General features: G+C 53.3%; 5 protein-coding genes across 5 annotated transcripts; 4 read left to right on the plus strand and 1 right to left on the minus strand.

Moving 5' to 3' along the window:
* Positions 1–138: 138 nt before the first annotated feature.
* On the plus strand, positions 139–1,224 carry MRS44_003437 (uncharacterized protein; the record flags this gene model as incomplete). Its single annotated transcript, XM_046273552.2, has 1 exon — positions 139–1,224. The coding sequence occupies one exon, from the start codon at positions 139–141 to the stop codon at positions 1,222–1,224; it is 1,086 nt and encodes a 361-aa protein (XP_046137555.1).
* Positions 1,225–3,034: 1,810 nt separating this feature from the next.
* MRS44_003438 (uncharacterized protein) lies at positions 3,035–3,682 on the plus strand (the record flags this gene model as incomplete). The annotated part of the gene is made up of 1 exon (XM_046268477.2): positions 3,035–3,682. The coding sequence occupies one exon, from the start codon at positions 3,035–3,037 to the stop codon at positions 3,680–3,682; it is 648 nt and encodes a 215-aa protein (XP_046137556.2).
* A 1,921-nt stretch (positions 3,683–5,603) lies between these two features.
* MRS44_003439 (uncharacterized protein) lies at positions 5,604–8,461 on the plus strand (the record flags this gene model as incomplete). The annotated part of the gene is made up of 2 exons (XM_065623213.1): positions 5,604–5,895; positions 5,967–8,461. The coding sequence occupies 2 exons, from the start codon at positions 5,604–5,606 to the stop codon at positions 8,459–8,461; spliced, it is 2,787 nt and encodes a 928-aa protein (XP_065479285.1).
* A 1,728-nt stretch (positions 8,462–10,189) lies between these two features.
* Positions 10,190–10,447, minus strand: MRS44_003440 (uncharacterized protein; the record flags this gene model as incomplete). Its single annotated transcript, XM_065623214.1, has 1 exon — positions 10,190–10,447. The coding sequence occupies one exon, from the start codon at positions 10,445–10,447 to the stop codon at positions 10,190–10,192; it is 258 nt and encodes an 85-aa protein (XP_065479286.1).
* A 1,761-nt stretch (positions 10,448–12,208) lies between these two features.
* MRS44_003441 (uncharacterized protein) lies at positions 12,209–13,945 on the plus strand (the record flags this gene model as incomplete). Its single annotated transcript, XM_046283888.2, has 5 exons — positions 12,209–12,505; positions 12,555–12,807; positions 12,857–12,975; positions 13,031–13,801; positions 13,850–13,945. 5 exons carry the CDS (start codon positions 12,209–12,211, stop codon positions 13,943–13,945), a joined length of 1,536 nt encoding a protein of 511 aa, XP_046137558.2.
* Between the last annotated feature and the right edge of the window lie 34 nt (positions 13,946–13,979).

A 13,979-nucleotide genomic window follows, 5' to 3' on the forward strand; every position in this document is an offset into this window, starting at 1 on the left:
ACAAATTTCCTTGACGCAAAGGATATCATATTGTTGCCGTCTTTCTCTGAGCTCAATCATAGACTGTCTTCTTTTCAGCATCCCATCATTGGACCACCCACGCGAGTTGAGAGAGAGCTGCAGTCACAGCACATCACCATGGCACCGCCACCCGAGATCGCCATCCCGTCCACGAGCGTCTCCGACGAAGGCTCCAAGAAGCCGTATACCCTCTACAACATCACCCTCCGACTTCCTCTACGCTCCTTCGTCGTTCAGAAGCGATACTCCGACTTTGTCACCCTTAACCAGACCCTCGTGCAGGAGGTTGGCGCCGCGCCTCCAGAGCCTCTGCCCGGAAAGCACTGGCTCAAGTCGACTGTCAACTCGCTGGAGTTGACGCGGGAACGTCAGGATGGGTTGGAAAAGTACCTGCGCGCGATTGCCGAGTCGCCCGATCGACGGTGGCGCGATACTTCGGCGTGGAGAGCTTTCCTGAACCTGCCGAGCTCGAGCACAACGAATTCCTCAGTGTCGGCGGCGGGAAGAGTCAAGAGTGCTGCACCGGGCGCGGCGGATCCTGGTACGTGGCTGGATATTCACAGGGATCTGAAGCAGAACCTTCATGAGGCGCGGCAATGTCTATCACGGCGGGACGCGGCTGTGGACAATGGCAACTCAACGGCTGCAGCGGAAGCAGGCGCAGCAGCCAAGAGGGTACTCGTGAGGAGTGGTACGCTTATCGCGACGCTGGCAGATGGACTACGGAGGATACAAGAGTCAGGTCGGCTGGGCGAGGGCGAACTGCGACGCCGACGCGATCTGGTGTCCCAGGCACGGATGGAGCGGGAGGGTCTTGATAGGCTCTCCAACAGCATGCCCAGCTCTACGTCTGCTTCGGGGCTCGGCGGATCTAGTCAGGGCCAGGCTTCGACAGCCGACAAGGCCGGGCTTCTCAAGGGAGGTCGACCCAGCGGCCGGGTTCTCGGAGCTCCCTTGCCCGAGACAGACAAGACTCGCGAGCTGGACAACCAAGGAGTCCTGCAACTGCAGAAGGAAGAGATGGAGAACCAGGACCTCGCTGTTGATCAACTCACGACTATTATCCGACGACAGAAGGAGATGGGACTACAGATTTACGACGAGGTGGAAAGGCAGACAGAGATGCTGGACAAGCTGGATGAGGACGCGGGACGGGTGCAGGCCAAGGTCAAGGTTGCCAACAACCGCATCAAGAAGATGTGACTGCTGCTACTGGCGGCGCTGGTGAAGCTGATACTGCTCGTGGTTCAAGTGGTGGTCTGGTGGCTGTGGATTATCAAGATGCTCATGGTAGGACTCTCATGGATTGCAGACGCGGCAACTCTCGCTGTACAAAGTTGAACAGGACAAGGCATTTGACAGGATTACGCAGGGCGTCTTGGGTTTTCAGGGAACAATAGGTTTTGCGTTTGATTTGATGGGAGCTTTTTCTTCGATTGTGGCATAGGAATTCAATCTGGGCATTTTTGTGCATTGTGCTTTTTATGTTAATGCCAGGGCTTGAATTTGATGCTGGGGAAATGAAAGTGTCAGGCATGGAAATCCAGGGTCCTTCTGCATTGCCGTTGATGGTACATGAAAGCTTGAACTCGGAATGATACCTTGTTCCTTGTCGAAATGGGAAATTTGCTCAGACTCTCAGTGACAATGCTGTGGAGAGCTCCACAGACAGCCGCGTCCCGCATCCTTGAAGATTCAAGTTTGATACAGCTGAGGAAAGAAGACCTAGAGGCAATCGACGACATCATGATCGACCGGTAACTAGCGGGCCAGGCTTATTGTTTACCAGGTAGCACAACAAAACCTGCTCGGGACACAACACATACGCCATGATCCGACTCTATGGGAATTTGTTGCAGAGAAAAATGGACAAGTGCCTCGAGACGCGCCGGACCGTTCCACGTGTTGCATATCATGGGGGGTACATGAGAGGTACATCTGCCAGAGAAAAGATGCGCTAACTTATGCGGCAGGGGTTTGAAGACGAGACGACAAAACGCTACCTAGTTGCGGTCAGCGAAGAGAGAGAAGAATTGGTCTCGAACTACGAGGCCATGGCATCGGGAATAGCCTCGTACGAGGGAATGCCATGACAACAAGACCAAAAAAAGAATCAGGCATTATGTGTGTCTTCCTCCTCAATACTCGTCAACCTGCAACCAACTGAGAGACATGCGTCTGTTGGAACAGAGACAGAGAGATGCGCTGCACACTGCGTTGTGCTGCAGAACAACAAAAACGACTTAGTGCATGCAAGCTACGTCAGTGCCGACGTCGTCCACTGCCCGCTTTTAGCGCCGTTCTCTTTCCTTTCTTCTGTTCCCTCCCTCAAACGAGTCTAGTTGGTGGTAGGCTTCAATCCCTACCAGTTGCCAGGACAACCGAGAGTGGGCCCTGTGAATCGCGCCAGGGGGTCGTGACAAGCGGGAAATACCTAATGGGCAGTTGTGAAGGCATTGACAGTTGGAAAAATACGCACGAGTGCATGCAGAGAAGTAGCGATTGGGAAAAGTTGTGCCACGCAATGTAAACATGATTTATGCTGTGAGTGAGGTTATTGACAATGCAAGGTGGTTTGACAACGACGGGAGAAAAAGATGGCTGGTGGATTGGAAGGCCTCAGCGGTGAGATCACAGCCACTTAATTTACTTCTTGGCGGCCTCGAGGTCACCGACGACGCGGAAGCTGCGGACGCATGATGACCAACGCAAAATCCAAGGGCCGTACTTTTTGGTGCCGAGGGTATGGAGGTGGTATCGGTGTGTCGTTTGCGGACTGACCCTCATAGAGTTGAGCTTGACAGCAGAAACGTGGTAAGGGTCCAATCATAGAGGGACGGTCCAGGAACCAAAGTTAAGCTTTTCCCATGATGGTGACGTCGAGGAAAGTATCTTCAGCGTAGAGTCGCCCAGGAAAGATGTTCGCCGGATCCGTAGTCATTCGCTTGTTCGTAATTGCAACACTGAACCCCGGTCAGAATCGACATCGTGACACAGTTGTTGGCGGAAAGGCATGGGCAAAAAGAGCAAAAAGTCAGTGGGGCCAAAGCCTCCCGACTCTTCACAGAGCCAGGCCCAGGATAGTGACACGAGTTATCTGTTCTTTCACATGCCCAATGCCAAGCACGGGGAGTTCTGTCAATGGTTTCCCTCCATCTTCACCGTCAGCAAGGCGAAGATATCCGAGCTTGTCGGTCGTGATATCGACGAGGCAGATCCAGATGGATCAATCACGTTCAACTGCGCGGAGCAGTTCATGATGGTCTGCAAGGCTGCACGTTTCAACGATAAAAGCCACCAGGCCGAGATCCTGGCAACTTCGAGTCCCAGAACACAGAAGTTCCTCGGTCGGAAGACTGTTGGCTTTACCCACGACGAGTGGGACCTCGTCAAGAGTAAAGTGGTCGAAGCGGGTAACATGGCAAAGTTTACCCAGAACGAACATCTCAGCCGCAAGCTGCTGGCCACCGGGGACCGAATCCTCGTCGAAGCGGCATCAGAGGACCGAGTCTGGGGTATCGGTTACAACGAAAACCGAGCCATGGACTTTCGACAGCATTGGGGAGAGAATCTCCTGGGAAAGGCCTTGATGGCAACGAGAGAGCAGTTGAGGAGAGACGAGTCGCGGAAACGGAGGGATTGGTGGGTGGGGGAAAACTGAAGCCGCGCCCTGGCCAATCGACAAGGGCCAGGCATTGAGAAGGATTTGTGACAGAGGGGAAAAGGCGGACACATGGAAGCCTCCAGGACACCGATGACGGCCAGCCATCAAAACACCAGGCCATGGATTGTTGTCCTTTGTGACGAGATTGACAGGCGGGGAAGCTGACAGCATGGCCATTCGCTGTGTGTGGGAACCTGAGAGGTTCAAGAGTTGGGACGAGCTTACGAACGAGCCCACGCAATCCTCAACGGCCGCCTTTCTTTTTCCTCGGTCCTGTGGTCTGGTCTTTTGATCCTCAGGGTCTTGTCAGTGCGCTTCAAGAGTGTCCGAACCGGACACGCGCCGAGTGGTCTTTGACAAGGAGATAGGAAGTACGAGAGGCGTTGGGAGGAACCCTGGGTGCGACAAGCAGGGGAGACCTGGTTGTCAACCGCCTCTTGTCTTGAAGGGAAATGAACAACACCGTTGGAGGCCGGAATAAACGGTCGCGTCCGTTGAATGACGGGAGGCGGGAGCGACGGCTGGCCAAAATGGAGGCCAGGGTGAAAAGAAGACGATAGAAAACGAGAGATGGAACGAGAGATGGAAGCTCTGGTGGTGGTAGATGGTCTGATGAGGCTGAGAAGTAATTACAGCGCAACAATCTCCATGTTGAGCACAATTCAAGAGCCTCTTTTCTCGGTTATCGCGCCTGCATTTGCTCCTGGAGCCAAGATTGAGTACAATCCCCAAGCGAGCCGAATGATTGTTTGTGTTGATCTCAAGGAAGAGGTCGATGCGAGACTCTCCTGCACGTCACAGTCTCAGAGATGAGATAGAGTTGGCACATGGTCAGGCAAGAGCCACACTGCCTGCCACCCGAAATTGGGCTCCAGCGACATCGTACCATGATGGAGATCCATGGGCCCTGGCCGACAGGAAGAAACCACAGACAGAGAGAAACGACGAGAAAAAGCCACATCCTCTCGTCAGGCTCGAATCCATCATGGCAATTGGATCCCCTGTCTCACTTCAACTTGATAGGATGAGCTCTCTAGCGCCATTTGCCAGTCATAACCAGTGAGTGACCTGGGCCCACCTATGAGCGGGTTGCCCCGCTGGATGGATGGAGCTGTCCACCTCGGTGGGCCCCGGGCCGCGGGCTGGATTTGTTAGCGTACCTAGCCTGCAGGGCTCTGGAGTGGCAGCGGTGGAAGGTGTGCCAGGCAGACAGACTTGGGGCCGGTACCTGCAATGTACTTCCACCCAGGCCCCTGGTCCCATCAACCGCATCTGCAACCGACGGGAACTTCGCCCAATGTAAACAAATCCGTTGTCGCCCGGGCTCCCTGTCGCTGTCCACCTCCGCCCTCTCCATCATCTCCACCGAAGAAGGCGCTGCGTCCTTTTCTCTCTTGTCCCTCCTTTCTCCCCCTCTTCTCTCTAACATCCTGGTTTTCATCAGCCCTTCGTGCTAACCCCTTTGCACAAAACACTATCCTGAGCTTGACAAGCAAACAGGGCATCGACGTTCTCGTCTCGCTTCCTGTTTTGTCGCAGTTTGTCTACGCCTTTTGGAAGCAGTCCTTGTTTGCTTCAGAGCCTGGCGTTTGATCCCATCGCCGTATTCCCGGCTTTTGTCTTGTGTGAGTCTGTCCAACCTCAAAATTCTTAAACCTTGCTCTGGCCCCAACCACTTGGGAACAAAACTCTCTTTCGACTCACGGCTTTCGACACTTCCCCAACGACCAGTGCTGGCACACATACCTATCGCTGTCTAGGTATAGAGGCCGCCTCCACTGACCTGCTGTTAGTCCTACCTGTAGCCTTGATGGCTTCCCCAAGAATCCCATAGAGCGATCCCGCCTACGATTTGCGACCCCGAGCGACCGACAGCCCGAACAGACTTGACACAACCCACTCGAGCTGATAGTCGACTATGAGCGGGCCGCCTCCGCCTCCGCCTCCTCATGGCGGAGTGCCGAAGGGCTCTGGCTTGCCTCCGGGCAAGTATGACATCTTTGTCATCCCTGAACACTCCTCCGGCTCCGGATTCTTATACCTACCGTCCATGAGGCCCAACGTCAACAGCTTTGCCGCCGGTTTCGCTTCAGCATTAATCCTCGTTGTTCTCGGCCAGACCCTGGCTCCGGCTTTCCGTACGTGGTGGGATGGCTTCCAAGGCCTGGGTAACGTAGCCATGTCCATGTTGGTGATCGGTGTGGGTTTTGGTGCGTGGAGTTTGGGTCGGTTCCAAAACCAAGATAAGAAGGGTTCTGGTAATGGCTCTGGCAACGACAAGTCGGGAGCGGGAGGATGGGGTCCATACCGTTCAACGAATGGTTCAACGAATGCTGGAGCCCCCCTCCTCCTCCCCCTCACAGCAGCCCTCCGCCTCCCCCTCCACACAACGATCCACCTCCTCGGCAACCTCAAGGTGATGGCCCAAGAACGTCGTGGCAGGGATCACCACATTCGGATCCTCCGCCGCGTCGTCCTCGGCCTGAGTCTCAAAGGCCGCCGCCGCCACCACAAGAGGAGACGCGGACAACTCCTCCACCGCGACATGATGCTCAACCACCACCTCCACCCACACCACATACTGAGACGCAGCCGCCTCGACCATCCGCCCAGGCTCGGCCTCCGCCACCCCAAACGCCTCCCGAAACACCTCCTCGGAAACATAAGCATCGACGGAAGGCTCCCTCGACTGAAGCCCGAACAGAGAGTCCTCCTCCAAAGCCCAAGCATAAACCAAAACGCGAGTCATCACCTCCTCCTAAGCCCAAGGCAGAACCTGAGCCGGCTTCTAAGCCTAAGCCTGAGCCTGAGTCGACTCCACCTCCCAAACCTGAGCCAGAACCCGAACCAGCTCCGGTCCCTAAATCAAAACCCGAGCCCAAGCCTGAGCCCAAGCCTGAGCCTAAGCCGGAACCCAAGCCAGAACCCAAGCCCGAACCTGAGCCAGAACCGGCCCCGAAACCCGCCCAAACCGAGACACCTAAACAAAAGGGTTCATGGGAGAAGGCTCGCGACGAGATGAGGAAACGGGAAGAGGAGCGCAAGGCGAAGGAGGCAGAGCAAAAACGACGAGAGGACGCGGCAAGACGACTGGCCGAACTACGAGCTAAGGATGCCAAGGAACGCCAGGAGCGTGAAAAAGAACGCGAGCGAAAGGAACGCGAAGCCAGGGAGCGTAAGGAACGCCTCGAAACTGAGCAGCTAGCTAGGGACTTGGCTGCGAAGTTGGAGCATGAGCGGAAAGAACGCGAGCGCTTAGAGAAAGAGGCCAAGGAAGCCCGTGAGCGAGAAGAGCGGCGAGAACGAGAAGCTCGCGAGGCAGAAGAACGAAAGAGAAAGGAAGCCGAGGAGCGCGAAGCACGACGGAAGAAGTATGCCGCAGAACGGGATGCTCAAAGGAAGAAGGAGGCCGAAGAGGCCAGACTTCGAGAAGAGCAGAAGAAACAGAAAGAGGAGGAAAAGCAGAAGGAGCTAGAACTGCAGAGACATAAGGAAAAGGAAGAGTTGGAGAAGCAGCGCGAGAAGGAGAGAGCTGAAAAGGAGCGCGCTGAGAGGGAACGTGCTGAAAGGATGGAAAAGGCTCGAATCGCCAGGGAGAGTCTGGAGAAGGAGAGGCTGGAGAGGGAAAGGCTCGAAAGGGAGAAGGCTGAGAAGGAAAAGGCCGAGAAAGAAAAGGCGGAGCGGGAGAAGGCTGAACAGGAAGCTATCCCATCCCGTCAGGGAACTAGCTATGCCTACTCAGGCGTGGGTGAGAGAATGAGCATGTGGCCAAACGGCAAACCGCCCGCTGCACCTCGTTCAACCACCTCAACAGCTTCCAGGCAGCCTCCTCCCAGCTCGGCCGCTTCATCTCAACGAACAGCTACTCCCTCCGCTGCCAAGTCTAACATTTCGGGCGTCAGCACCGAGACTGGTCACCGGCCGTACGACAAGGCCAAGCCACAGCACAAGAGGTCGGCGTCGTCGATTGGGTCGGAATCGTCATGGGCTGCGTCTCAGACGACGTCCCGAACATCGCCGCCTCCTTCAGTGCGCAGCGGTCCTTACTCCACCAAGGACCCTGACAAGATTGTCATCTCAGGTGTCTACCTGTTCATGAACCAGTTCTCCAAGATGCCCGCCAGCCAGCTCATCTCAGGAGTCGGATCCGTCACTGACGGACTGATTCTCCGCATCACCACTGAGGGCCTCTTCATCGATGACGATGTTCGGAGCGTCCCTCAGCGGGAATGGGACGTAAAGGCCTGGACGTTGAAACAAGTCGAGGTATGGTGCCCCCCGCATTGCTTTAATTCGCCGTCTGCTTCCTCCCCCGCCCCCGACACGAAAACGAACCCCTTCCTTCACAAAACGGCCGCTTCTCGAACCCGCGACCGTGGTGCGACCAAAGCCTTTACTGGCGACGAAGCCGATGTGTACTTGTCCGAGATGTTGCGCGCGTGCAAAACTTGTTGTCGTCTTGGCTTATGCGATCGAACTTTCCGAGATGCTAACATTCCTTCTTCGACTGGCCAGACTGGAGAGTGGAAATCTAAAGGCCTGCACCTGCTACGGGCCTCGGTTCGAGATCAAGAGGGCAAGCGATACTTGTTCGTCATTGATGAGTCGGAGGCCTGGAAGATGTCGGTCGGACTGCAGCGCCTCCGTCGCGGAAGCCAGGTCCGGCAGCTCGCCGTCAGCGGCATGGCGGCGGCGGATGCTCGAGGACTCTTGAGATGCTGGGTTGGGCCGACTGAGGGATGCTCCCGCGGGGGATGCATTCGCTTCCGTACATAGATTTTGGGTCAGACGGTACCAACTCTCGCAGGAACGGGGACTGTGGTACGAAAGGGAGCAGGCAGCGAGGTGATTTATGGGTTTCGACGACGATGGAGGGTTACCCGGGTGAAAAGGCACGAGCGCAGGCAGCATTTGTGGCGATACGGTTGTTGGAATGTGAAGGGATTGCATAGCAAGACAGGAGTACGGTGAAAGGCGGATCCGACTGGGCTCAACAGCCTGCGTCTGTCATTTTTGTTTGGTTGCGAGCATTCCGTTCATCATACCCCTTTGGCATCTTTGCAAAATTGGATCGAGGATAGATTCGACGACGAAAGATATGACCCCCAATATGAAGATATTAATCTCTTTGACGACCAACACAAGTATTTTGTGAGTTTGACTGTAGTGTGCTGGAACGTGAGTTTGTCGTAGGACATGCGGTGGCAGGCCGTTGGCATCTGATGTCTCACATCTCTTGAGAGGTGGTGTGTTATCGGGTGTGGATTGTTGTTGAAACCTCGGTCGGCGGGATCAGAAAGCCCCGCCACCCAGCTGAATGGGAGGGCTAGGGACGATAGACTGACGTCGTATGAATTCTTTGTGTTTCTAACATTCCTGCACCGTGAGTGTATAGGCTAGTAGGGTTCTGGTTGTGCTGCCTTCCCGCCGTATTTAGAGGGTGAAGTGGTCATCACGGAGGGCCGTTGGCCACGTGAGGTGGACTCAACGGTCTGCTGGATTCAACTACACATTGGGTTTGAGAAGATACTTGATAGGCTAGTTCATTTAGAATCTCTTTGTGGTGAAGAGTGGTAACTTTACAAGCTCAAACTCCCTACGTGGCGAACATGGGTTGTGAGCGGCTAGTTGTAGGGTATGCGGCCCCTCTCTCATGGCAGTGTACCTGTTCACACCGCGCGTCAGGTTTGCTGTTTGGGCCAAATGCTGTGAGCCTACAATTATGTCGATTTTTATTTGATTCGTAAGACATCGTTTATCTCATCAGAAAGAGCCTCGTTGCCGAGGTGAGTGAGTTGTCTTGGGTCTGGATAAGCTCTGCTTCGAGTTGAGCGGAACTGGGTGACCATGATTCTACCATCAGGCTATTTAAATCAACCGCCTTAGAGGGACTGTTTACACTACCAAGGTTTAATGAGACTTGAGGTGTTCTTGGTGATTAATTTAAGGTGCCTGTTGTGGTCTGAGCGATGAGTGTCAGTTACCGACGTCACAGTCGACTCAGCTTGCAGCACTTGTGAGACGAAAGGGTGGTGAGCAGCAAGGCGTCGACTCTGTCATTCAAGTGCTGAAAATTAGGAACAGGGTCAATTAAAGCCAAAAATATCGATCAAGGCTTCTTCCAGATGTACTGAGGATTTCGAGCTATGCAATTTTCCCCTCTGCTTCGCTCGACGACTTCACTGAGCCCAAACGCTTGTCCAGAGGACACTCTCTCATATTCGCATCATGCTTGGTAAAAAGTCCCACCTTTTATCGCCTCCTCTCCCCATTTAAAGAGCATTCAGCCTCATGTCCAAGACAGGTTGAAACCGTTCAGTATGATGCCATACTCAACCTTCCGTCTGAGAAGCCTTGTTTCTTTCCTCCTCTGGCGTTCCAGTCAAGCACAAGTGGTCAAAGAACAGGATTGATATGAGGATGCCTCATGAGTCGAATCCGATTGATTGGAAAATTCCATCGCGAAATAGGTCAGGCAGTGTGCCCTGATGGACAGTCAACGTCTCAAGGCGGAGGAGTTAGGGGGTCCCGGGGACGAGGACCGGGTTGCGGACGGGGCTGCCAGGCGCCAGCCTGCATCAGCGCCCAAGCGATCTGGCTGGGGTTCTGGAAATGTCCTCTGATTGAGTAATTGTTTCTTTCCACGCGGATGGTGAATCGACGAGGTCTCAAATGGCGTCGTAAAGTGTTGCATAGAAATCGCAGGTTGGGGACCTCGCGGATGGGGATCAGAATCTCCCACGGTTCTGGGAGGTCGCTCATGATGAGAATGCTCAATTTGAGACGGTTAGTTCTGGATGATACTGTGATGATGTGTCTTGGTGAAGGCAGGTGAAGTTGGATGAGAGACCCTAGTTAGATGGAATACCTGAGAGACCTGGTAGCAGAAGCAGTTGGATTTCCGCCGTCTTATAGTTTCCTGGATATTGGTGTTGATACTGGGCATTTCGTAGTGCTTTCCGTATCACTGCTCTAAAGGATGAAGCAGTGAGATATCAATTGACGAACAATGGTCGTGTGAAAGCATGAGAGGAACACACTTGATTGGGAACCCATTACTCACATGTGGCTCGTAAAAGTGACTCTTTCCATTTATACAAGCGCAACTACTAATCTGAGGAATTTCCTTTGTGCCCATTGTTCCTTCCGAAATCCGAGCATTGTTCAGGGGGCATCTACACAAGGTCCATCCCGAGCCACTTAAGCATGGGGGTTCTAAGAACTGTGAAGACTTTGGAAGAATGTCCAATTAGAGACAGTTGCGGTTCAATTGGTTATCGGCGACTTCTATACTTTCAAGCCCCCATTGAGGGGATGAAGGTTGCTCACCAAGGCTCCATTGACACTGACCAGTTGGTCTTAACACCCAAGCCTGTTCGACTTCGGTAGGTCAAAGAGGCTCGATGAATGTAATGACTCTATGCTACATCACGTGAAGTAAGTCTGTGGCAGTGAGCTTTTACTTCTTGTGCAGCAAAGAGCCTGTAGTTACAGTTGATCAAGTCATCCGACCAACCGCATGACGCGTGGTGCATACGTCGTAGCCTGTCACTGCGCAACAACAGTGATTTTAACTATAACTATAACAAGAGGCTGCAGGAGTCATAATTCATCTAAGTGACGGCACCTCATGGGATAGAGAGGCATTGGTTTAATAGGTTGACTCAGGTGTTGTCCACACGTGAGAGACCTACGTGCTGCCTCATTCACTACCCATCGTTCAGAGCCTCGTCCTTATCGTGGCACAAATTCCTAGAGCCTCATTCGTACACACTTTTCTTTTGCCTAAATGCCAAGTATCTAGACTATCATTGGCCCCGTATTTCCCATTCATCCGCAACAGCCACGTGTTGGCGGCTGGACTGCAGATTCAGCTTCTGCAAGATGATTTCAATCTCTTTCTAAGCTTCCTCTCCCACGAGAAGCCATCAATGGGTTGCAACAAGTGCAAATTGGCGACAATTACTCGGAGCGCTCTGCCTCGCCATGCATCCCTCCTTGGTCTTACGTACGGCAATAATATCAGGGACCAGCCCTGGAGAGCTGCAAACACCGCCATTATGACCGAGTCTGGGCCTGGGTCTCCCACTTCAGCCCGGATCTGTAGTTTGTGTAGTGAGTGGATTAGGCAAAATAACCGACAGCCTGCAGCTGGGTTTGGACTTGCAGCGGCCCGCAGCGGGAGTGACGCGTTTCCCTGTTCCCCGGTTGAGCGTTCAATCGCAGCTGTGGAATTAGTCAAGCCCTAGTTTCAAACATACATGATGCATCGTCGGCTATTGGCCCGGGTACGGCATATACTGCATCTTATGGACCCTCCTAGGCTGAGCGCTGTGGTTATGACGCGACGAGGATCTGATCAACCGTGCATGCGAGGATCGTACGGAGGCTAAGGCAGGACGAGATAGACACTACGGGATTGACTCGTCTTGGCATGGGGCACTTGGATGAGTATAAATTATGGTGTCTGTTATCCCTCATTACTGACCAGTTCGGCTCAAACTTGAGTAGGTACGCGAGGCAATGACTCTCATTCAGCTCGAGTACACCCACATGTTAGGCATAGGGGCAGTTATCCTATGCTTGGCGGTACTATGGCAACTCTTTCTTTCGCCCCTGAGGGCTTTCCCGGGACCATTTGTTGCCAAGTTTACTGACCTTTGGCGTGCTGCCGCTGTACTTCCTGGAAGAATCGATAGCGTCAACCGCAGATGGCACAAGAAGTACGGCTCTGCTGTTCGGGTTGGCCCCAATTCCATCATTCTTAACGACCCAGAGATGATCAAGACGGTCTATTCGACAAAGAAAGCCTGGGTCAAGGTATGTGCCTGCCTTTTATTGGAGAAAGAGACTGACAAAGGTGACATAGAGCGACATGTACATGATTAACGACGTCCTGATTAATGGCAAACGACTGGCCAACATCTTCAACACGCGGGACCTTGCATGGCATGCACAACAAATTAAACCTATCTCCAAGTTCTTTTCCATGAGCCGACTTATAGATATCGAGCCCTTGTTGGACGTTACAATCAACATGCTCACGTCCAAGCTCAACGAAAAGTTCGTCGATGGGCCTTCAAAGGGCAAAATGTGCATGATGGACGATTGGCTGGGCTGGTGTTTGTCAACCTCCCTTGTTCCGTTGTGGCAAACTTGCTAACTGTACAGTGGCTTGGGACTCTATGGCAAACGTCACCTTCGGGAGACACTATGGTTTCATCGAGAAGGAGCAAGATGTTGATGGTTTGATCGAGGATTCTGTCAACTCGATGCGTTACTTTGCCCCTGTACGTCAAGCTCACCCAAAGCAACCCAGGGATGAAATTGCTAAAAAAAAAACAGGTCTGTCAAATTCCCTGGCTCGACTATCTCCTTGACAAGAACCCTATCAAGCGAATCGGGCCCAAGCCGCAGCTCACAAGTACCATGTACGCGGTGAGGGCCATCTCCGAATACAAGCAGGAGATTGCCGAAAAGGGGTTGAAATCCCAGAACGTTCCTCATCTTCTTGACAAGTATCTTGGTCTGGAGGAGCAGTATCCGGGGATGGTCAACGACGCTCAGCTTGTGAATTGGCTTCTGCCTACCGTAATCGCTGGAGGCGACACAACGGCTTCGGCCATGCGTGCTGTGGTGTACTTTTTGGCCAAGAATCCAGAGACGAAGCAGAAGCTCTGTTTCGAGCTTTATCAAGCAAGCCTAGAAACTCCGGCTCAGTGGAAAGACTTGAAAGATCTGACGTATCTGGATGCTGTTATTCGAGAAGCCATGCGAGTTTGCCCTGGCATTGGCCTAGCTCTGGAGCGAGTCGTCCCGGAGGGTGGTCACATCCTTCCAGATGGCCGCTTTCTCCCAGCTGGAACAAAGGTTGGCCTAAATCCCGCAGTTACATGCCGAGATTCTGGTATCTTTGGGGCTGATATTGACTCCTTTATCCCTGAGAGGTGGCTCAAACAGGACGGTGAAGCAGAGGACCTGTTTAATCAGCGGTTCCGCCGAATGTACGAAGTCTTGGACTTTGTATTTGGAGGAGGAACACGCATCTGCTTGGGGAAGAACTTGGCTAAGTTGGAGATTTACAAGGCTATTGCGACGCTGTACAGCCTTTACGACGTGAGAGAACTACTCCCTAATTTGTTGACTCTTACTAACTCGGGATAGATAAACCTTGTTGATCCGACACATGAGTGGAAGCACTATAGCTCGTGGTTCGTATATCAGTTGGATATACCTACGGTCATCTCACGTCGGGCCTAGACGATTAGGTCTTGTTGTTGAGAGGATGGAGGAA

The sequence above is a fragment of the Fusarium solani genome, assembly GCF_023522795.1.
Source record: "Fusarium solani strain SB1 chromosome Unknown bctg00000001, whole genome shotgun sequence".
NCBI classification, from domain to species: domain Eukaryota; kingdom Fungi; phylum Ascomycota; class Sordariomycetes; order Hypocreales; family Nectriaceae; genus Fusarium; species Fusarium solani.